At 32.2% G+C, this 25,776-nt stretch overlaps 1 protein-coding gene across 2 annotated transcripts in view; it reads left to right on the top strand.

Moving 5' to 3' along the window:
- Positions 1–24,177, top strand: part of LOC143083469 (chymotrypsinogen A-like) — a 37,394-nt gene extending 13,217 nt beyond the window's left edge. Inside the window, exons 3-7 of one of the 2 annotated variants that reach the window (XM_076259736.1) lie at positions 1,279–1,382; positions 11,756–12,027; positions 15,611–15,753; positions 19,709–19,766; positions 24,039–24,177. In XM_076259736.1, coding sequence (XP_076115851.1) covers positions 1,279–1,382; positions 11,756–12,027; positions 15,611–15,753; positions 19,709–19,766; positions 24,039–24,136 — 675 coding nt within the window. In that variant the 3' untranslated portion in view covers positions 24,137–24,177. Of the gene's footprint in view, positions 1–1,278; positions 1,383–11,755; positions 12,028–15,607; positions 15,754–19,708; positions 19,767–24,038 lie in introns of both variants that reach the window. The other variant, XM_076259735.1, reaches the window with a different exon arrangement.
- The last annotated feature ends 1,599 nt before the right edge of the window (positions 24,178–25,776 follow it).

Genomic DNA, 25,776 nt, shown 5'->3' with positions numbered 1-25,776 from the left:
TGTCTAAAACAATAGCTTTGAAAGTAATGAAACAACTAATTAATGGCCCCATGGTTTTCTTAATGTATGTTTATTTCACACTTTCATAGCTCTCTTGTTCAAATAAAGTGCCACCCAATCATGTCTAATACAATAGCTTTGAAAGGAATGAAACAACTAATTAATGGCCCCATGGTTTTCTTAATGTATGTTTATTTCACACTTTCATAGCTCTCTTGTTCAAATAAAGTGCCACCCAATCATGTCTAAAACAATAGCTTGAAAAAACATCTGAGAAGCAGTCAATACTTGCCTTTTGTGTCAATTTCATACAATTATTTATATTATAAAATATAATCATTCATCAAAGGTCCTACAAGAATCCCCAGGAATTAAGTTTAATTTGATACCAAAAATACCCAATTATTCAAATACAAAAGATGATTGGCAATAACTTGAGCATAACATCTGGAACTTTAACATTTTCTAACAAGATATTTAAATCAAAAGCAATTGACTTGAATCTACATGAAATTGCCTTTTTATAGAATTTGATGGCTGATCTTTTGCGTAAATGCATACCGTAATCTGACAATAAATTCGCACCTAGTCTAAAATCCATACAAGAAGGTAGAGCAGTTTAATACAAAAGAGTTCCGTATAGCTGCGACTTTTAAAATGTGTTATTTATCCGGATAATTTTGGTATCAAATGAAGCTTGGTGACTTTACAGTTTAATCCTATTTTTTTTATTATACATATATACATTTACATGATAATAATGTTTGTTTTGATTATAAACTGACAAAATTTGACAATATGCTATGCAAATTTTCAAAATATATGCATAGGATATACATGTTAAATGCCATATGTAGGCAGAAAATGAAGCAGAGGAAAAATAGTCGATTCCATACAAAATTCAAAGTTCAAACCTGAAACAAACTGTCATACATTTGTACTTTTTATTCTGTCCATCATTATTTCGTTTACTGTATAAGTGTGTATGGAGAAAAGTTGTATATCAGAGGAGTTATTAAAATATGTTCGTGTCTAAAGAATTATAAAATCTGCAAAGGGGATGTAAATTTTCATCATTGTATCAATTTTGGGGGAACGGAATGAATATAACCTTTGTATACAGCTTCTTTTGATACATTTTTCATCAATATGATAGTGCATATTTTAAATTTAATGGAAAAAGAAAGAGTATTGAACATAGATTTACTATGTTTTGTCATAAACTTATATCTTAAAGTTACATATTCTCACATAATTCAATTGGTATATGTATTGTAGGTATTAATTAGATACAGAACAAGTACACTGACTTGTGGAGGTGCCTTAATCAGAAATAAACTTGGAGAAATTGTAGTTGTAACAGCTGCCCACTGTGTTGATGGGTATGTTTATTTATTTTATCGTTTTTTAAATTTATATTGGATTTTAATTATAACCATATATATGTACAGTTAATATGCACATTTTCTAATATCTATATAATTATGGATTTTATATGATGTCTCAAATATTCACTGGTAACTTTAGTGATTATATATTAATTTAATGGTCAGGTATTATGCATAATTACTAGACAAAAGTCAGGGATTATACATAATTACTTGAATGAAGAAACAATGAATGAAAGATGAATAATTTATTCTAAATTCTATTGAATTAGAAACATCTAACAGGTGCCAAAAGAATTATAACCACCTTAAACTAATTTCTTGTGTAGCTCTGAGCGATATTCTATGATTCGTTGCTACGCGATATTCTTTTCAGTCAGTTCATAACGATAGTCATTATAGTATTGAGGTACTTCTTTCGACAATGTTTTGATTTTTTTCAAACCATAACAGCCAATGTTTGCCTCCTACAAAACTGTGTTCAATCTGTCATTTTTAATGCGTTTCCCTCAGTTTTAGTTTGTTCCCCGATTTTGTTTTTTGTCCATGAATTTATGAGTTTGAACAGCGGTATACTACTGTTGCCTTTATTTAGAGAACCCCAACACATCAATTGGAACCATAACTTCAAAATAATTATGGATTCCATTGAGGACTACGCCAGAGCATGGGTTACGCGAAAAGAAGTTGAACTAGACACTTTGTCAGAATGGGTTAAAACTATCAGGTCTCTGATAAAACATCGCATTCACAAGTTGAAAAACTGGGTGAACGATCGACCAAAGTCCGTTTTCAGAGACAAAGAGGCCATGAAATGTCTATCATCTCTTCATGATAAGTATGTTGTTGTTCCTGCGGACAAAGATTCAAATAATATTGTCTTTGAATGTAAATCGTATGACTACGAATGTCTTTTAAAATCATTGGGTATAAATGAGCACTCAGGTATTCCCACATACAAAGACATATCATTTGACAATGATGAGATTTTAGCAAATCATAAGACTTTCATGGCTTCAATAAACATTAAATTGAACACCAAATCGGAGGACTTACCTTGTTTGTATTGGATACCAAAGCTTCATCAAATTCCGTACAAACAACGGTATATTGCTGGCTCATTTTCTACTAAAGAATTGTCCATTAGATTGACTAAAATTCTGTCTGCAGTGAAAGAGGGTCTTCAGAAATACTGTGAAACTGTTTTCTCGCGTAGTGGTATTAACCATATGTGAATACTTAAAAATTCGAAAGAACTTCTGGACAATTTTAAATCTCGGTCTTTTTCTGAAATTAGTTCTATCAAAACCTTTGATTTTCAACCCTGTATACCACCATTCCCCATGTGAAATTGAAAAATCGCCTAAAAGAAATAATCCACAATGCCTTTCAACATAAAAATGGTAGCATACGCTATAAATTTATTACTTTGGGACTTCATAAGGCATATTTCGTTAATAGTGACAAACAAAAAGGTAAAACATGCTACACAGAAGAAAAAGTGGTCAGTATGCTGGAGTTTCTTATCGACAACATATCTGTTGAGTTTGGAGGTAGACTTTTCCAAAAATTTGTCGGCATTTCTATGGAAACAAACTGAGCGCCTCTTCTTGCCAACCTCTTCATTTTTTTCATATCAATCGGAGTTTCTCCAGACACTTGTCAAAAACAAGAGGATCAAAGAAGCCAGATTATCTAATTTCACTTTCAGATATATTGATGATGTTCTTTCTATAAACAATCCAAACTTTTCTGATTGGGTTCCATTAATATATCTCCCAGAACTCGAAATTAAAGAAACAACAGACACGACTTACTCCGCCTCATTTTTAGACTTATATCTCGAATTTGACTTACACAGGCATATCAGTAACAGAATCTATGACAAACGAGACGATTCTAATTTTGAAATTATAAATTTCAACCACCTTAGTAGCAATATACCAACTTCACCTGCACATGGGATATATATTTCCCATTTCATTCGATATTCAAGAGCTTGCAGCTCCTACTCAGATTTTGTAAAACGTCATCAGTATTTGAGTAGAAAGTTGATGAACCAGGGGTATGTCAAAGAACGTCTCGTCCTTTTTCTAAAAAAAAAGTTCATCGGAAGGTACCAAGACCTTGTTGATAATTACTCCGTATCAATTTCATAAAATATACACGATGGTCTTGATGTATAGATTATGCGTACTGTTGTTGTTTATCATCTTAACAACGTGTTTTATTGTTCATTTATTTGTCTTTGTTTTATTATCAAGATTAATTTTACTGTTTGATTGTTTTATGTGACATCTGTTTAACGTTGCTCGGTACTTATACATCCCGCCAATGTGTTTGTATTGTCTTTCATTTTTTGGTGGTAAGTTTTGTATATGCGACTTTTTGTATTTTGTTTTATTTGATGTCATTATGATATATTTCTATTATGAATTACAAAATACGTTGAACCACAAACGTCAAAATCATTCAATCGCGTAGTGGAATTAACTATACACATGGAAAAAAGTATTGCAACACCAAATTGAAATTCAAATTAAAAGAACACTTTTAATTTATTTGTTAAATAATTTGTTGAAATAGAACTAGTTAAACATTATTTAAATATCACCTGAGTTTAATCAATAAATATCGACTCTATCAGTTCTTATCTGCACATGCAGCTACTGTACTCGTAAACAATAAAAAAGCTGTTTTTATCCTCATTGTTTTCAACACTTAAAATAACCAAGTTTATAAATTTATGTTATTGACACCTTGTAATTGGTCATCCACAACTCATAACTGCAGCAAGATGGCAGATATCCAGCGTAAGGGAAGCAGGTATGTCGCTGTAATAATTGCACGTATTGTTGGTCATCACCATTAACTATAAGTCGTTTTGAGAATAAAAATCAGGCAAGAAACGATGCTAAAGACCTTCCGAGGTCAAGAAGACCCCATATAACATCTGCTAGGGAAAATAAAGCATAATGAAGTTTGGTCAGAAGGAAACCCATTGCAAACAATACAATCCTAAAAATTTTGGTTAGATAAAACTTTTTTTTTCATACATTTTTGTTCGTTTTAAAGCCAATGTTATCATTAAATACTTTTTAATATTATTTTACAAATATTTTATCATATTCCATCCAAAATAAGAGACTGATTTTTCAAGTTTTAAAAAATCAAGGTGTTGCAATATTTTTTTCCATGTGTATATTTGTGGATTTTTATAAATTCTATATACTTTTGGACTATTTTAAATATCGGTCTATTTTCTGAAATTTATTCTTACATACTTTTGATTTTTAACTCTGTATGCTAACATTGCCTATGTGAAATTTTAAAATTGTTTGTATGTACATTGAACGACACATATATGTGACGTATAACATTTTCTAACGTCAGACACGCAAATCAATGAATGTGTTTGTAGATATATGTTTTTGTGCTATGTTAAATTGTTCCTTTTAAAATTGTTATATATACACGATGATGACTGCTGTACCCATATTTTAAATATTTCATTTATTTTGTCTGTTTAGTTAACGCATCATTGTAAATATAACGGAATTTGATGAGACTGTCATCAAAGTGAGAGGGTTAGCGCTATAAAACCAGGTTTAATCCACCATTTTCTATAAAGCAATGTATGAAACTTATGTACATATTATAAAATAAATGCATGTTTTCAAAATTTTATCAAAATTTTCCTTTCAAAAATAATTGAAGTAATTAATTACATTTTCCAAGTCATTGGAAAGTAATTGGAAGGTAATTAAATACATCTGTAACAAAAAGTCAAATGTAATTTGTAATTGTAATTGAATGTAATTAATTACTTTCAAAAGTAATTGACCCCATGTCTGCAATGTAAATACACGTATCGTGTTTATGGTAAGAATAAATTGTACTTTGTTTTAGAAATAACTCTGATACCGATAAAAATTTCTGAATCTGACGATATCAGGATAATTGATCTCCTGATTGACAACATATCAATTACATTATGAAGGATTTCTTATATTTTTTAACAAACAAGCATCCTTTACATAAACCAATTATGATTATCTAATGGTCGACTTGTTTCTTATTTCATATGATACACACTTCTAAAAGAAGCTTCCTATGAAGAATGATTGGAAATGAAGAACTAGTATTATCATTATATGCATTATACTTCACGTTCGGATATATATGTGCTATCTTCTTACTAAATAATGATTAAAGCATAGGAAATTAAATAGAACTTGTCGATCCCATCGAACTAAAAATAAATAGTCTAATATCTCGACTTACATCTATAAATTGACTTTAAGAACAAATAAGATGGCAGTTTCCAAATTGCGACTTTTTTACTTCTGTGTAGCAACCTTTCAGCAGCGCATGCTTATTGAGTATATATCTAACAGTTGAAACGATATTCTAGGGCTCTCAGCTCCTATCATGATTTCCTAGATATTGTTGCCTGAAAAATTTTAAATTGAAAACTCCAAGAGGGAAATTGAAATCATTCTTGCGAACATTTTGCGGACGACATCACTAGTTATTTGAAAGTTATGGATGGTCTGTTTCACTGAATATGAGGATGGATATTTTCTTATTGTCGTATCACAATCCTGTCCCCTTTTCCTCCAACATAACTTACATATAAGACCTCATCGGGTTTGCTGTTACACGGGAAGACAAAAGAGGCAATGTGTGACGCATCCTTTTCATCTGAAGAATTTGAGATCAGCCCCGTTTAAATATTTCAGGGGTTTGTGTTTCACAGTTTGTTGTTTGTGACGTTTTTTTTACCATATTTCCGTCTTTTTTTACATAGGCTTGTTATTTTACAATTTTTTTGAATCTATTTAAAGAATACCATCATCATGCTAATTATTAATTAGACCGGAATTTATTTTGAACCAAAACCAAAAGTAAATCAAGTATGTTATTTCCTTACCAATTCAAGAAGTTAAACAAAATTGAGCTAGTGATTGTAAAAATCTATCTACACAATAAAAAAGAGAACTTGATAAAACTATCTTTAACGAAATTGTTAAAAGAAGGGCAAAAGATACGAGAGGAACATTTCATAAATCAAAAATAAACTAACAAGGCCATGGCTAAAAAAGAAAAAAAGAAATATTCAAACAATAGTACATAAAACACAACATAGAAAAATAAAGACTAAGCAACACAAACCCAACCAATAACTGGGGGAATATCAGGTGCTCCGGAAGGGTAAGTAGATCCTGTTTCAAATATGGCACCCGTCGTGTGGCTCATGTAAGTACACACCCGATTATAATTCGGTAGGTCAAATTCATGAAATTTGAAAATGATTGTAGTTCAACATAAGGAACATATCCGCTATCATTTGTGAAACGGATATTCGATAACGGTCAACCCACTCGTGATGGCGGTCGTAAAATTAAAAAAAGGATGATTTCGTCTTCATCATTTGGAGCCCTTGGTTTGATAGCATTAAAACTGTCATCAACCGATTTTTAAGAATCGTTGTCAAACTAAGCAAATGTGTTTTACGTTTTTATTTCATCTAAGTATTATGTAAGAAGAATAGAAAATCATCAGCTTGAAAGCTATGAATTGCGCCCTAAATAGATGATATTCATGTATTCCAACTGCTATAAAATTTACAAAAAGCTTATTTATAATAATATAAGGAATTTTATAATACAAATGTAAATAAAAAAAATATCGAGACAGACCTCTGATTATTTCTTTTTTGCCTGATAAGAATAATCTTTCCGATATCGATATTCACATTGGTCATTTACCCAAACTGATACGTAATCATAACAGTTTGAAGAGTGAACAAGGAAATGACGTTTCACGAAACTTAAAAATCTATCGGTAGAGACACTAAAGTCATATGGCAACGTGATCATCCAGACATTAAGCCTCTATGTTTGACCTCCGTTGAAAAAGTTGAAGAGATACCAGAAGGATCAATATGATATATATAGCCCACTTTCTACGTCTATAATTAAGCAATTCATTTGTGTCTTGCTTCATGCAGTTACAGTAATCTTTCTTATGTAACTGGACAATGATTTATATAGTTTATATTTAATTTAGGTGGTGAGTTCTATTACGCTTTATAAACGAGCTATATGGTGTATTTATACCTGAACGCATCATAAAATAATATCCAACTTTAGTGTGGTCGGTAAAATAGGATGAAAAAACTGCAAATTCTTTGCAGAAAATAATATTTGTTGACTGCATACTAGTCATATAATGCATATGTTAAGGTTTTTCTTGTCGCATATCACACCACCGCAGAGTGTGTCAGGATTGTCAAAAAAAAGAAAGTTTTACCATATGCATTATCTGTAACTCAATCTACAACCATCAATCATTTTATAGTCCATCCACATGTGCACTTATGTACAAAGTATAAAACTACAAAAATAGATGTATATGTATGTCAGCGAACTTTTGAATCATTTGAATATCTCAGTATTAATAGCAAACAAACTTTGTAACAATTTAAAAGAAATAAGACAAAAGATATAACCACTATTATTATAGTATTAATGAATGGGTGTTTTATAATGGCCCTGTTATATGTCCAAGGTCTGTAATAATTGTCGCAGAAGTCTGTAATGGCCCTAGGCAACGCAGAGGGCTATAACAGACATCCGAGGACATTATTACTGACCGAGGTATATCAAATATCCAAGATATTAAGTTGAAAGAGATATGTGTTAAAAACGGGATGAACAGTGATCCCTTTATATGGTTCTTTAATGTTGGTTGCTGGTTACTAAATTAAATAAAATACAAAAAGGTATTATACTCTTTACAGCTTAGTTTTATTAACTTAGCAGGGCTTAATACAGACAAACTGGGCATTAATACAGGGCCATTACAAAAAACAGGGCCATTACAGAAAAAAACAGGGCCATTACAGAAAAACAGGGCCATTACAGAAAAAACAGGGCCATTACAGTAAAACAAGGCCATTACAGAAAAAAAACAGGGCCATTACAGAAAATATGTAATTTTTAATAAACAGTCACTTTTGGCAATAATGCACTTAGTTGGTTAATAAAATAACATAATCATTCCTCGTGGTATGTATACATGTTTTTGTATCAGCTCTAGCGAGTTTATTTTTTGTTTGACTAATCCTTTGATATGTTGATAACATGTTGTCGACTTCTTCATAAAATTCAATGATCAAATCATTGGGAAAAATATGTATATATTTTTTTTCGCTCACACACACTTTGAATATGTTCAATCGAAGAAATTTATATTGATTATAATGCTTATACCTCGTTCTGCCCAATTTTTAAAACTTTGTCACAATGCCTCCATAGCGTGATAAACGATCAACAATCAGGGTCATGACCAGGTAAAAAAATACAAGGCCAAAATCGGTGACCGGTAGAATAGTTTTTAGTCATTTAAAATATGTAGTAATTAGTAGATATATATAGTAAAATTAATGTTGGATTGTTATTGGTAATGCCCGCGTCACACTGTCCCGATTTTTACGCCGATGGCAACACGATTATGGAAATTTTCAAAATCGGGACTGATCGTATCCAGATCGGGCTATTCGTAGTGCCATCTTTAACCATCGTAGAACCATCGGCCACTTTTTCTAGCCTTCGGGGACAACTTCGGGAAGGGTTCTAAATTTTTTAACATGTTAAAAAATCCCCGAAGGTGCGTCCGATGATGAGGGTTTGTAATGAGTTCGTATCACCATCCTCACCATCGTAATGTCACCGGGAATGCATCTTTGAACATCGTATTGCATTCGTGTTTCCGTCGTTTCCATCGGGCAGTTTAGACATTACGATGTATACACAAATGAATCACGAAGCTACCGGAAGTTCTTACGATGGCAACACGACTTCGTAAAGACCTCGTAATCCCGTCGTGTTGCCATCGAATAAAAGTACGAAGGCGACAAGATGGAACTACGACGGCAATAAATCCAGCTAAATGTAAGTTAATTTTCGCGCTAAAATACATTTAAAGTTCCATGCGCGATATGCACTGGTCAGTCTAATACGACAGTTAAGAAAAACGTTCACAAAACATGGAGCTCATATCATATGATTCTATGAGAACAAGAAAGGCGACAGCGTTGTTTCTATTAATTCAAATGGAACAAGAAGAGCAGCTATTACAGGCTCAGGATTTACTTTTACAAGTAAAATATTATTTTTTGTCAATTTTTCATATCAAGTAACATAATGAAAATCATAAATGCGCCTCGTACACCAACACTGCAGGTACACGTATATAGGGAAACCAACTTTTTCTTCATTATTCTGTTTTTTTATGTATCGTCTGAGTTTTTGTCACACGAATGTTTACTCCATAACCATTTTGTTTTCTATATGTCATATTTTGCCGCATTTGTTGCTTTTCCCACATCCTTCCTTTTGTCTATATTATTATGATATTCTCAAGGAAAGAGCTCTTTTTGAATAAAAGGGATAAACGAACCCATTGCCTTACCTTTAAGATAGATCAGTAAACATGCACATTATTTATGTATGTGCCTGTCCCAAGTCAGGAGCCTGTAATTCAGTGGTTGTCGTTTTTTTATGTGTTACATATTTATTATTCTTTCATTTTTTTTACTTAAATAAGGCCGTTAGTTTTCTCGTTTGAATTGTTTTACATTGTCTTATGGGGGCCTATTATAGCTGACTATGCGGTATGGGCTTTGCTCATTGTTGAAGGCCGTACGGTGACCTATAGTTGTTAATGTCTGTGTCATTTTTGTCTTTTGTGAATAGTGTTCTCATTGGCAATCATACCACATCTTTTTTTTATATGGGCATAATCATGGGTGATTATTCAGACTAATGCACACATTTTACAGTTCAAACAAGGCAATGCCGGGCGTGGCATCCCCTCGTATGTTACATATTGGGGACAAATATGGACACTATATTTGTATATGACACATGCATAAAATGGTAAATTGAATATGCATATTTGATACAGGCATTATATGCAGAGACTCAGAGTCAAGTTTTACCCTTCAAGCCCACGGTTTTCCGTCTTATGATTAATAAAGGCAACAGTAGTATACCGCTGTTCAAAACTCATAAATCCATGGACAAAAAACAAAATCGGGGTAACAAACTAAAACCGAGGGAAACGCATTAAATATAAGAGGAGAACAACGACACAACGCTAAAATGTAACACACACAGAAACGGACCAAGCATCAGACAAACTCCCACGAGAATAACAAATATAACATCAAAATCTACACGATGGATCACGAAGGCTACACGATGGATTACGATGATAGCGCGATGGCCATACGATGTCTAAAAGACGTCGTGTAGGCTTGAAGGGTAAAACTTGACTCTGAGTCTCTGCATATAATGCCTGTATCAAATATGCATATTCAATTTACCATTTTATGCATGTGTCATATACAAACCAGAAATTAAATGTACAATATAATATATATTCAATATTGATCAAACAATTTAAAACGCGTGATGCCTTCGGCATATAATTTAAATGCATCGTAAGCTGTACACGACGTCTTTTAGACATCGTATGGCCATCGCGCCATCATCGTAATCCATCGTGTAGCCTTCGTGATCCATCGTGTAGGCTTCGGCTGAGATATGAAGCTTAAATACCCGTCTTCGGTTAACCTGCGTATGTCCATCTTTTGCTATCGTATATAATTTCGGCACCATCGTATGACTTTGTTATTCATCGTACTTGCTTCGGTCACTTTTTGGTATTTTAACGAGATCGGGACCAACTTCGTACGAACTTACAATTTTCGCATTCGGGTGTCCATCGTATATAAAAATCGGGACAGTGTGACGCGGGCATAAACAATTTCCGTATTTGTTCAGCTAACAAATTTGCAGGGATGCCTTGTCAAATGGTTGAAAAGGATGTTTTAGAGAAGGTGAACAAATGGCAAATTTTATTCGTATTTAAGAAATTTGAATTTATAAATGATATGCCTACATCAATGGTCCTATCACACGATACACAAGTAATCGAAATTGCACAATATTTTATTTCAAATTGCACGATATACAGTTACACACTGCGTTATTTCCTATTCTATATTATGAAGTTTCTGCAAATCCTTGAAAAGGGAACATACATTTTGTTTAGAATTTGGTTAACTATCTATATCTCGGGTATACCGATAATTTTTGTCTCTCAACAGTTAAAGTTTAAATATATTTAAAAAGCTCGGCAAGCGTAGCGTTTAAATTTTAAAATGAAATTGTCTCGATTGAAATATCGTAACACATTTAATGCACTGATGGAATCTATGTTTCTGTTTATTCGCAGTCATTTAAATTGCAATGGTATAATTAAAATGCTTTTATTATACCCTTTTTTGCTATCAGAACTGAAAACAGACCAGGAGATTGGACCATCGATACTGGAGTACACTCACGATCTGCTCATGAGCAAAACCAGTTATCATATTATGTGCAATCAATTATCAGTCACAATCAATATAATTCAAGAACCTTTGACAATGATATTGCAATCATAAAACTCTCACAGATAGTCGCAGAAAACGATGCAGTTAGTCCAATATGTGTGCCGTCAGTTCCCTCAAGCGAATACTGGCGACATTTGTGTGTCGTTACAGGATGGGGTACTACCTCTGAAGGTAAAATGAATATTAGTTAGTTACAGTGAATAATTGTAATATTTTTGTTAACGATTGGATAAAATAATATCTTTGGCAATTGTTAACACATAAACTTACAAAGACTTGTTGTAAATGATAGTAAGAATGCACTTAAACATGCCAAAATGCAAAAACCGACATTTCGAAGTAACAATAACGACCTCTAGCTATCTACCATTACCATACCTCTCAGCAAAACTTCAATCAGCAGCTGTTTTTAGCTATATCAATGAGGTGATTGGGGTCGTCTAGGTACTTTGAATTGGTAGTATATAAACTCATTGATGCAAGTTTGACAGTTATTGGCCTGATGTATATATATTTGATTAGTGTTTGAAAAAAAATGTGATAAATGACCTCGAGATGAATTTGTTGTTTTATCGAATGGTGCATGTATGTGGCTATCATATTGACAAATATCTCTCCTGATATAAACAATGCTCTCCTTTTCCATAGTCAATAACAAAAAGAGTTGACATAATGTAGCTAATAAGGATACGGGTTGGTAAAAGTTGATCTCAACGGACAACTTTATTTTTTGTCTAAGGTCTATAAAAGTAAAATGTCGCTTCAAAGTCTGCCGGCTGTACGGGATTAATTATTTAACCTAGCTGTTGTGTATTCTTTCCAATCCAAGATCTTTTGCACTTCTTCAGAAGTTACATATCTATTTAAAATGTGCATCTCATTGGAGTGGATTGGTTTTAGAATTTCCCCTTTTTTCAAGCTTTGAACCATAGTAGGTTCCTATCAAAGGTTTGATTGGGTAGTACCTGGTGTGATTAAAAAACAGTAAAGAAAACCTGTTTTAGCATACCTCGCCTCGAGTTTGCTACCATGCATGTTTTGACATTATGTTTTATATATCAAAAATTGCTTGACGAAATTTTGTCTTTTCCCTCATTTATGTTGAAGGGAGTGCTTGTACCTATTATGTGTTTTTAATTCTTCTAAAGTTATTTATCTAGATACTGAGAACTGTTGTAATCCGAAAGTGAAAAAGATAATATAGAAAAAATGCAAAAATTATACATCTGCTAATGTGAAAGACATATTAAAAATGTTGGGGTATTATTTTCAAGTTTCGTTAGCTTTCGCATTTTTCTTTTTATCTATATTATCAATTTTTGCAAACGGACCTATAAAGGACGGTTGCATTATTTAAAAGATATATTTTTTATTAAAAAAAAAACAAATGTTTGCATTTAAAATTAAAGCTTTCATTGTATGTTATTCTAAAAGGCAAGTTAGAAATCAAGAAATGCTTCTTCTCATATATTTTATGATAGTAAGATACTAAACCCCTAACGGGAAGGATTGTGCCTGATATTCATATGATGAAGACATAATCTTTCAATCAGTTTAATTGAGGATTGGAGCTGGCATATCAGTAAACTGCTAGTAATCTTTTGTTATTTATGTATGTTTGTCATTTTATTTATTTTCTTTTGTTCCATCTTCTGACATCGGACTTCTCTTGAACAGAATTTTAATGTGCGTATTGTTATGCGTTTACTTTTTTACTTGGCTAGAGGTAAAGGGGGAGGGTTGAGATTTCATAAACATTTTTAACCCCGCCTCAATTTTGCGCCTGTCCCAAGTCAGGAGCTTCTGGACTTTGTTAGTCTTGTAGGCATTTTAATTTTAGTTTCTTGTGTATAATTCGGAGTTTAGTATGACGTCTATTATCACTGTACTAGTATACATTTTTTAAGGGGCCAGCTGAAGGACGTCTTCGGGTGCGGGAGTTTCTCGCTACATTGAAGACCCAGTGATGGCCTTCGGCTGTTGTCTGCTCTATGGTCGGGTTGTTGTCGCTTTGACACATTCCCCATTTCCTTTCTCAATTCTATTTGTCTACCCAATCAGTCACAACCTTCGTAATGAAATAATTCAATAATCAGTTACTGAATTTCTACAAAATTAAAATGTGAGGTATGTCATTGTTAACATAAACCGTGATTAACTAGAACAAACATACCTGATAACCTGTTTGTCTATGAGAATTAACAGATGGTGTTTACTTTGAAATAACGTCTAGTATATCTCTGGCGTTTATATCTTTATTTTCGCTCTTTTAGTCAGTTTTCTTTTATCAAATGCAGTAGAGGAATATGTTTCTTAAACAATTGTTTGGACGGATTGTTTAATGATCTGTTGCAAATAATATTTCCTTTTGTCACATCATCAGCACGGCTGCCTTTCCCCCTGAAGTCACATTAGCAAACATTAACAAAAACAATACAAATTAGAGATGTGTTTCTAATTAACCATCTTTAGACCAACTAAGAAACTTAGTCCAAACAAAGAAAACTTAAATAGATATTTGTATATTTGTGAAAAGAATATGAAATGGCGGTTAATTAGAGAAAACTGTTCATTCTCCTTTAAAAAACAACTGTCTGTAGAAGTTTCATGTAAAACTGATAAAATAAAGGAACAAAAATAAACAAAATACATTAAAAGCTCTGAGCTTTCAGCCGATGAATTTCTTATTAGGTGTTATTTCAGAACTGTTTTAGCAAACGTTGCGATGCAATTGATTTGAAAGGGTGGCTATAGCGACAGTTTGAGTTAAAGCTATGACTAACATAATAGACATTTAAAAAGTTATCATGAATGTCATTAAACTGTTGTAATTATAGTTTTTAAATTTTCAAATAATTTAGTCTAAAGGATGAATTAATAGAAAGGTATTGCCCCAATACTCACTTTGTGTAGTAAATGTTGTACTGTTAAATGTTCTTTGCAGTAGCATCTTGACTTTCAGGTCCAGATGGTTCCATATTTCCACTTATCCACCCGCTGGGACTTTCATAATTTCAATGATGTCGTTTGAATGTAGATAGGAAGTTTATAAACTTGAGAGTTTTTACTATATTTACAGAATCTTTTTTATGTCAATCTGACGGTCAGGCAAAAAAACCACTATGACTTCATGAAAATAAAAACATTATAATCCTCAGAAAAGTAGCAAAAGTGAGGCAAAATTTCCTATATAGTCTGTGAAACTGACACGTAGAACGTAAGCATTGTCATTAAAATTTTGATGGACATCAATTTATTGTCTTTAAAATTATCGAGTTTTGATTGTCGTCACGAGAGGATGACCTTAAAAAATATCTGCTGCGGAAAAGTGGGATCGGATTAAATATTTCCCTCGTATTAACCAATCAAAATCGAGTAATATAACGTGAAGTATGATATAAAACTAGTATAATATCAACCACTTTTTTTAAATAATGACATACATTGTATCTTACAATAAACGTTTGCTTCATGTAAATGAACAATTGTAATAGTATTGCTCAAAGATATGGGCACCGCTTATACTCTTTTTCTAAAGAACTGGAATACATATGACGACATCAGGTAATTCTCTTGCTGCCAGAAAAAAACACCACCCAGAATCTGTATGATTTGAACATCTGGTAAACATTTTTGATGGATTCCAAAGAAAAGCGAGGACAGTTACACGTTATTCAGTAATATTTGAAGATAAGTCAACGGAAAAAACCTTTATCCGATTTTTATCTTATTTTTTTCACGTTACTTTTAGAAGTTGGTGCATTATCGGATAAACTCCAGGAAGTGTACATACCCGTGCTAACAGATGTCGAGTGTAACCGCTATTTAAGTAATTCTTATAATCATAACACAATGTTATGTGCTGGTTTTGATGCTGGTGGAAAGGACAATTGTGATGTAAATACACTTAATATTAAATTGACACAGCAATTAACAACTAAATTTCATCGTACGGCATTTAACAATGAGATAAGACCATATACCATAGTCAGCTATAACAGGGCCTCGAATATATTTTACGTTAAGTTTAACTTCATAGAAACCAGGTGTATCCTGAATTGTACATGTATCAGCTTTCTACATGATCATTTTCACCATACCTTTAAAGCCTTCTAACAAAATAACTGACTTTCGAACAGAGGTACTCCAAAAATAATCCCCGGTTTTCTAGAAATCTTAAATTATTATACTATGGAGCGCATTAATCCTCAATTTTTTAGGCTAACTCATAGACAAGTAAATATTGGCTCAAAATGGTCCAGATATATTTCTCTTTAACCAAAAGTTTTATTTCTGCAAATTTATTGGTTAGGTTAAGTAAATAAGGACACCAAAAGCTTAATTTTGTGTCAGAATATGGCTACTTTTACATACGATCTAAATTGGAGGGAGTAATTGGTGGTCTGACACCTATATAGATTAGACCGTTTTCCTGTTTGAATGGTTTTACACTAGTAATTTGGGGGCCCTTTATAGCTTATTGTGTGGTGTGGGCAAATGCTCTGTGTTGACGGCCGAACATTGACACCTATAATGGTTTACTTTTAAATTGTTATTTGGATGGATAGTTGTCTCATTGGCACTCACACCACATCTTCATATAGCTAATAACTGTCCCAAAAAAGGAAAATAAACAACATGGAACGAAACGTGGTCCCTTTTGGGGCAAAGTTTAGTGTTTAGAGTTTTTAGTGTAAAATTGAAATATCTAAATCTAGGAATAGACAGTTATTACTTTTTTTGTTTATCTAAAGTAAGTTTTCTTGGTAAATGTTGGTAGTATATTTAGAAAATTCTTGATTATTCGACAAAAAAACCAGCAAGATAACGATAAGGGTTGTCGAATTTATTCATTTTAAAAATGCTACTGAGACGTGGTTTTACTGAGTTTGACCATTACATTTGATTCATAACAGTACCAGAATAAGTCTGCAATTAAAAAGGCGCAATTGGTGCTCATATGAATACCTACAACCTGTAGATAAACGGTATTGCCGAAACGTACATAAATATTATCAAGGAGATACTTAATAGTTTCAATCATCTCATCACACATCCAGTAAGTATATTAACCTTCATCATTAGAGAAGAAATTTCAGATTTACCAAACGACCAACTAATCAAATAGGAAAGTTTTTGTTTGATAAGATTGCAAGGAAATATAGTGTAAACGTTAAAATGTTTAATTGTCGACAGATTTAAAAAGACCATCAATGGCACATAATTTATCTAAAACATATAAAGAATGGTTTCACTCAAAAAATATAATAATATGTTACTTGAACGGGATTTCACTGGAATCATTAATAAAATTTACGACAAAAGAGACAAGTTTTTGCGCCCTATAATTATTCTATTTTTTTCACTTTTTTTTAACATCGATATTCATTTGATCTCTTCTTCCAGTGTGTTTCAATCCCTACTCATCACTATGGCCGTGTCATCCATGAATATATGTTAGGTAAAGTTGATAAATGGTAATCAGATTTTTAGTTGCCATATACTACTTAATTTTGTTCAATAAATCGATCGCCAATGCCAGGATTTGGTTTGGTGGTTTGTCAAATCGTGTTTAGTATATATATTTAAATATCATGAGAAACGAATTATCATATTCCGAATTTGACGCTACAATGATGTTTTTTTAACTTTTTGGATTTGAATTAAGGTAGATTCATGGTATACCGCTATCTTGGATTGCATAATCACAGTACAAAATCGTTCTAGTTATTTACCTAAATCTGCAAATTTGGAGACAGATTTGCAATTCAATGGTTAGACTGTTTTTCTATATACACAAAACTTTTGTTAATTAATTGTATTTTACAAAATATTTTAACAGAAATATCGATTTTTTTGGTTTTAAAATCATTTTTTCAAATGAGCCATTTAAGGGGAGATAACTCTTTTAGTTTAAATTTTATACTGGGCTTATAGGGAAATTTTTCGTTTTTACTAGTAGCAAGAAAACAAATTCGGTGACACTATGTTTTCTTTTTATTTTCTTAAAACATATTATGAAACCTATCTTCTCACAATTTATTTCAAAATTCTATCGCATAGAATTTCGTTTATGCACACTTATGTGCTTTTTCATGAACAAACTATCCAAATTTTGGCAATTTTCAACAACTCATAGCTTGAACGGTGACCCATACTTTTTATTAAATTTTTGAAAAGAGCATAGTAAAATATTCATTTTGGCAAATTACAAGAAAATTCTGTCTCAAAAAATATATACTTATGATCTACCTTAATTCAATATTGAAATTACTCCTTCGGTACTAACATTGCGATTGATTTTATTTTGATTATTATAATTGTCTTTGTAGGTTCCTACACGTCTAAAATTGATTTTATTTCAAATATTATTATTCGTAACTTAACGTTATGCTATCCAGGTATCAACAGTTATAAGTTACTACAGCCTTTCAATACTTATACTTTTGTATTGCATCATGTCATGCTTACATATATATTTCTTACTGCTTATTAAATCTTTACACGTAAATTGGCAGATATATTATGTTTGCCTTTTTATAATTCGAAATTCAGTTTAGCACTGGCTTTCAAATTATTTATTAATGTTTTAAGTGTAGCAACATTCTAGCGGCCCCTACAAATTCACTCCAAGTTAATACGCTATTTCAAAGCTGGCATTTCCTGTTATGATGACCTTAACAGAAGGTTGCTACTTACACTGAAGCAATTAAAGTTCCAAGAGATGAAGTTCAAATTATCCCTTAAAAAGTTTTATGGACGCAATTATGATTAGGTTGACCTTTATGGAATATATGTCTCACAGATGATGGCAGATATGTTCCAAATGTCGGAACTGGGATGCCGTCCTCTTTTCCTCGAATATGCGACCTACCGAATAAGACTTATCACCGGTTTTGTGCTTATATAGGCAACACAACGGGTGCCACGTGTGAAGCAAGATATTCTTACCCATCCGGAGAACCTACAATCAATCCCTGCTCTAGGTGTTGTTCGTATTAATCAGTATTTAGTTTCGTTTGTTGTTTTTTAGTTTATTTTGTGGTCGTTTTTCGTTTTTAATTGTCTTGTCCGTTTGTTTTCGACTTTGAGTTTGAATGTTTATTTCTTATCTTTCGCCTCTCTTTTATAACTATTTGAGTTCTCTTAGATTAGTCATTTGTGTCTGTTGTCTTTGTGACCAGTACCGAAGGTATGAGTCAAGACATTTTCGTTTAATTTGATCGTTGGTTTTGTTGTTCTATTGTCAAATATTCCGGGAAGGATAAAACACATTCAAATCCGCAAAATTGTGTTATGTCTGTGTCTGAAAATACGTTTCAAATTCAGTGGTTATTGTTTGTTTCTGTCTGCTACATTTGTTGCTGTTGTGTTTTATTTGTTATTGCTACTATATGTGGATTTTTTTATTAAATAATTCACTGTTTATCATTCCAAATGATGGTTGTCTCAATAAGAATCATATGACATATCCTTACTTTGATATCAGGATAACAAAAAAAGTGATATTGACAAGATACATGGCAATTTAGCGAGATAAATTAACAAGAAAGATATGGTTGTGTACAAATATCATTTAACAATTATATCATTAATATATATTCATAAATAGTCTGCAGTCTCACATGAAAGACGGCAAATAGAGTCCAATGTTCTGTGTTGAAAGAAAACTTTTTTTTGTAGGTTAACAAATCCGACGAACAGTTATTCGAAGGAAAACAAAAGTCGCTTGGTTTAATGTCGTACAATAGCAAATATACTTTTGTAATTAGGTCTGTGAATTACCATGCTATATCTTTTAGGATGAAGATAGATATAGTTTAAATTGGCTGAGCATCATATTTTTTTACAGGGAGACACGGGTGGACCGTTGGCTTGTTTGAACCGTAATGGATTGTGGGATCTAGTGGGTATGCTTCATTTTTATAATATTATTGCATATCGGAGATAACATAATTTAAACTAAAACAGGGCTACAGCAATGAGATAGTATATCATCAACAAAAATACAGTGCAATACACATGTGAGAGCAACTACCGTTGTTAACATGTGTACAACAAACGCATTCTAGTATATGTATTTTTAAGATGAAGCGTAAACCTCTCCTCAGAGTTACGCGAATAATCTGTCATATTCAATTTAAAAAAGTTCTATCCTAGAACCTATCTAGTGTAGAACTATAAGAATTTGTTTATTCTATCGTAGAAATTTCCAAATCTGTCTAGAACAGATGGCTTACAGTTCACAATAAATTCTTAAAAAAGGTTTGAACTGATCCAAATTGATATCCTACGAAAGATATTTTGTTGAATATGATGTGCTCTAACCTTTTAATGTGTAGAAAATTTGTTAACTGCACGACAGCCCGAGTTGTTTACCCACACAAACGGCTTGATTTCATAGCAATTTATACATGTATGATATAAATATCGGGAAATATAGTTAGTACCGGTCTATAAAATACTATCGTCCGACATAATAATTCGTAAAAACAAAATGGTCACCAGTCAATGTAAATCTACACATGAAAAAACTATTAATTAAATTATCTATAATTGAACAAGTAACAAAATAAGAAATCCTACCTTAATATTATTATTATTATTAATAATGTCAATGTATTTTAATGCATTTATGTTCCCTTCAACAACATGTAAGTGATGCATCCCCAGATACTTGCGCTGAGATGGAGGCAAATGCAATCTGTCAGCCACGCTTCTCCGACCTTTCTCCAGTCAATGACACGATAATCCTGCCCAATGACTACCTTGCACTCATCGCTGAAGATTACTTTACTCCAGTGTGCATTAACAGTTTTATGTAAATTTCCCCTGCAATATGCCACTCGTGTTATCTTGTTCACTTCTCGGATACGATTTGTTTCTTTATTGACCGCTTGTAGAACCCATCAGAATGTAGTTTAACAGTTCGTTAAGAGAAAGGTCGATCAATGCTTTTATTAAAAATACTTGTAATTTCAGATAAAGATTACGGCGATGCTTTTTTACACAACGGGAAAGTTTTCTCATGTCCCGGTCATGAAAGGATCTTGGTCTGCCTGTTCTCAATATGTTTTTTATATCACCCCGATGCTCATACCTCTTCGAAAAAATGTAACGGTACTCTGTTTAATGCCTGTCAATTTGACTGTATCACTTTTTCTGTAACCTGCATCGTTTTATGCAGCGAGACGACTTTTCTGATCAGATGTCAGTTCTTTTCCCTTGCGACCGATTTTGTTTACCGCACGTGTCACATGACAAATACATGTTTTTTCTACATGACCATCTATATATAGATGCATTGTCATTTAAATGGTGACATGGAGACGATGGTAAAATCTTGTTTACCCTTCCGTGACGTGACCGCCATTTTTGTTTTACGAATAGTTATGGCGGAGTACTGTACATCTTTTGCTGAACCATTTCCCTTTTAGACATTTTAGACCTTAACATGCTTAACTTATCAAAAAGGCACTACACAGGTAATATTGATTACTGCATTCGCACCAAAGGTTATACACTGGCCAGATTGTACTCATATGAAAGATACTTAATTGAATATTTCAGAAAATCAAATTTGACGATAATTCGCCTTTTTATGGTCAAGTAATATCTTTTGAAAATGCACGTGACTTGTGGAGAAATTGTTAAAAAAAATGTGAAATCCATGGAGAATCTTTGTGTACAGACATATTGTTGCACTAATAGGGTATAGTTTGGGTGGAATCTACATGCAACAAGTCTGAAAGAGACAGACAAGCAGCCATAGTGGTATAACAAGAGGACAAAGTGCTATAAGCACTAAAATATCGGTTTTAATGACATTCAAAATAAACGATTTAAAAAAATCCAAACCCTGACATAAGTTTTTTTTTTTCTAAATCGTTTTCAGACAAGGAGTGAACTAAATTAGATATTTACAATGAAACATCATTAAATTTAAAATGATAATTTGATGTGGCGCACCCTGGAACGAACACAATAAAACAAACAGGGAAACTAGTGGGGGTTGGGGTTCAATTGCGACACAAATTCGTTTGAAAACAAACACACATATTTGTGTATGTAGTTGATTTTCTTTTTGAAATTGAAAGTAAAGTGAAGTTGTGTAACATTTAATAATGGAAATAATTTTTTTACCTCCGGCAGTGAAATTTGAATACTCGATTTTCCCACTGTAAGCTGGATCGGCATACCCCTGCACTATTTGCATCCTTAAAAAAAACTTTGAATTCGAATTCTAATTTAAAAAAACACTGTTCGAAATATGTATTTTTTAATTGTAAAATTATTGACAAAATCAAGTATTGAAATACCGGTCTGAGCGGAAGTTTTTGTTAGATTTCTCTTGCGCTATATATATATATATATATATATATATATATATATATATATATATATATATATATATATATATATATATATATATATATTTACCTGTAGCCTCGGGCTATTATCAACAAATTAAAAATCACGGCAGCGTAAAGCCTTTATAAAATACTTTGCTTCCATTTATTAAAATTACCAATGGTTCCATGCTACCCATGAACACAATTTTAATAAAACTTCAGTAAATGTGCGTTTTAATAGATAAATACAAAGTTTTACTTGATACATTTCATATAATTATACGTAATTTCATTCACTTAAATTTTCCTAGTGTATCCTGCATTTACCGTTTCATTTTTTTACTCGAATTTTCTGTTATCCAATTTAATGTACAGTTTATGAAATGTAGAATTATTCTGAAAAGCAAGGTTGACTATCCCCAGAACTATTTGGCCTTCTCTTTTTTTTGACAGAATATAATGAAATTTTTGTATAGGAATGCTTTTAAACTTCGCTTTTGAATTGTCCTTCCAGAGCTTTCATAAGAACAACACTTGGTAAGCCATATAAGTATACAATTCCATATCTGGCTTACCAAATTAACGATATCTTTCATTTGTGTTTTTCCAAATCTCACTAGCTAACTGTTGGCCAGATTTAAACGGAGGTGACTAGGTAGGATTGTTCGTTTCACTCGATTTAACTTAACCGAGGATGCAGTAACGAAAATAGTATCAGGTGTGGACAGTGTACACTTTTTTTTATACTAGTATATATCTACCAGATATATTTCTTTATATATTATGCATCAAATTGTAAACTAGGGGAGATGAGATTGTAAAAACAAATAGTCATGATGTCAAACTGAATTATGAACCCCCATAATAAAATTGTCCATATTGAAAACATTTCTATGGTTTTATATACTTAGTTCAAAAAGTAGTGCACTGTGAACATCTTATTAAGAAAAAGCAAGGTTTATTTTATTTACATTCATTGTATAAAAGAAATGCACTTCGAAATTACTTCTTGTGACTGATGTGAACACATTTGATTTTTCCTTTGTTATCAATTGGAAAGTGTTTTTTTTTCTAGCAAATCCTATGTTTTCTTGTATTAAAAGACGAATTAATGTCTCAAATATATTATGTTTGTATTTATTGTGAAATTGTTTATGCTTCTATTGTAATAATTGAATGGGGTTGATATCTGCGTAATTTAACATGGTCTGTTATTTGTGCTTGTTTCTCTTACTTTTAACAGAAGAACTATTTCTGTGAGAGTAAATCTAATAATTTTCGGAGGTGACTTGTTGATTGTGATGCCTTTGACTGTAGAGACATTTTAGGATAGACTGACACCTATTAAGGAAATGTTCGCATTTTGGCGAGCCACCTTTATTACTAATATATATAGCACTACGCTCTTATGCTATGGTAACGTAACTTTCTTTGTTTTATTACCATGATTAGCAGAACATTGCTTTGTTCAAAGGTAAGGCTCAATGTCAAGTTGTTTAAGAACAGAAGATTATATTATGTCAAAAGTTATATAATAAATGTTGACGTGCTTTTGATTCGTATCTCATTTAAGATTTGTTCTATTAAGAAATAATTCATAATTAATTTGTATTAATCTGATAATGATAAGGAAAGTGTCTTAGCAGAGTTTCCAAATTATTTTTTAACAATATCTAAATATGTACGTTGTAATATTGATAGTTATCCCTCTGGATCTGAATGAATAGTTTTCGACATAAATTATTTAAAAGATTTATCTAGCATTTTGTTGCAATACTTCAACGATAATCTGTAAAATTTAAGTTTTTAACCAATATATATTTGTTATAGGTATTGCAAGCGTGGGGTATGGATGCGCTCGACCACGCTTACCCCGTTTGTATACAGACGTACATGCATATGTGGGGTGGATCGGCTTAAACGCTTAGAAATTCAAAAAAATTGGACAAATAAATTTAAAATGTATTAATTTTGTGATTTGTCATCTAATAATTTTTCACTTAATTGTTATTATGATAATATTGAATAACCAATGCACAATAGCAATTTTTATACGTGTGCATATAACAAATGTCGTCGTAGAGGGGTCTAAATAAAGCACAAACAACATTTTCGAAAAGACAAAAAGAGTGAATAAATATATTTTAACAAAACGCATTTGTCTAACAGATCGAACAACTGATGTTCTCAAAACCTGCTGACTGCCATTGACGATTACCAAAAACATTGATCACAAGGTGTAACAAAATGGATCTCTATATTAAGTTAAAACCTTGTAGAAAACAATACACTTGCGACAAAGATGGTAAACCCCAACATGAGGTGCTAATTTTTTTTATCCCGTATCCGGATTTAGACCATTAATGTCTGTTCAGTGATGTTAGAGATCAAATGTATATATATAGGGAAGAACAAAAAATTTGCGAAAGCAAATTTACAGATCTAACATTCTTGGACCGATGTTTTGAAGACTTGTATGTAAAAAATGTATTGTCAGCCTTGTTTCGTCATCACTGCTGGTGATCCGATGGATAAATCTGTTGTAAAGTTGTCACTGGTACAGACGTACTTATATATATATATCTATTTTGCAATCGCCAATGACAGTCAGCAGGGTTTCAGAACATCAGCCGTTCGACCTGTTAGTCAAATGCGTTTTGTTAAGATATAATTTTTCACTTTTTTTTGTCTCTTTGAAAATGTTGTTTGTGCTGTATTTAGACCCTACAACGAAATTTGTTTTACATGCACACGTATAAAAATTGCTGTTTTTATACAACGCAATCATAGCTTTGAAAGTTGTTTTCAAATTAGACTTGTATACAAGTACTAGGTATACAACTACAAGTATACTAGGACAAGTCTAAATTGAAAACAACTTTCAAACCTGTGATTGCGTTGGATAAAAACCACAATTTTTATACGTGTGCATGTAAAACTAAGTTTGTTGTAGAGGGGTCTAAATACAGCACAAACTACATTTTCAAAAAGAGTGAAAAGGTATATTTTAAAAAAACGCATCTGAATAGCAGGTCGCACATCTGCTGACTGCCATTGACGATTGCCAAATAAAATAATCACATGATGTAACAAATGGATCTTTATATTAACTTAATACCTAACAAAAAAGCCATATCCAGATTTCGACAATTAATGTCTTTTCAATGATGTTAGCTATGTGGATCGAAACAGCATTTGGAATATATATACATAAAGTCTCTGAATGATTTATAATAAAAACTATAACACAAGTTACCATACGTTTCGGCTATTACGGTCTGCTTCATTGGAATAATTTACAACATTGAATTTACTATTTTATACACAAACTAATGGATGTGGAACATGCGGTAAACATTGTGCATTATTCTCACATATAAATGAAACCCATGTATATATATACATATATAAATACATATGTATAAAAATGACACACAACAGTGTTAGAATAATATTTTTCTGCTGACAAATTGTTTGTCCGTCCCTCATCGGGATTCGAACTCACACCTTTGATACACTACAGCACCAATTGTTTAACCTCCAGCGCTCTAGACTACTCAACCACATC

Source organism: Mytilus galloprovincialis, chromosome 7, assembly GCF_965363235.1.
Source record: "Mytilus galloprovincialis chromosome 7, xbMytGall1.hap1.1, whole genome shotgun sequence".
NCBI classification, from domain to species: Eukaryota; Metazoa; Mollusca; class Bivalvia; order Mytilida; family Mytilidae; genus Mytilus; species Mytilus galloprovincialis.
This window is presented reverse-complemented; position numbering and strand designations above follow the sequence as displayed.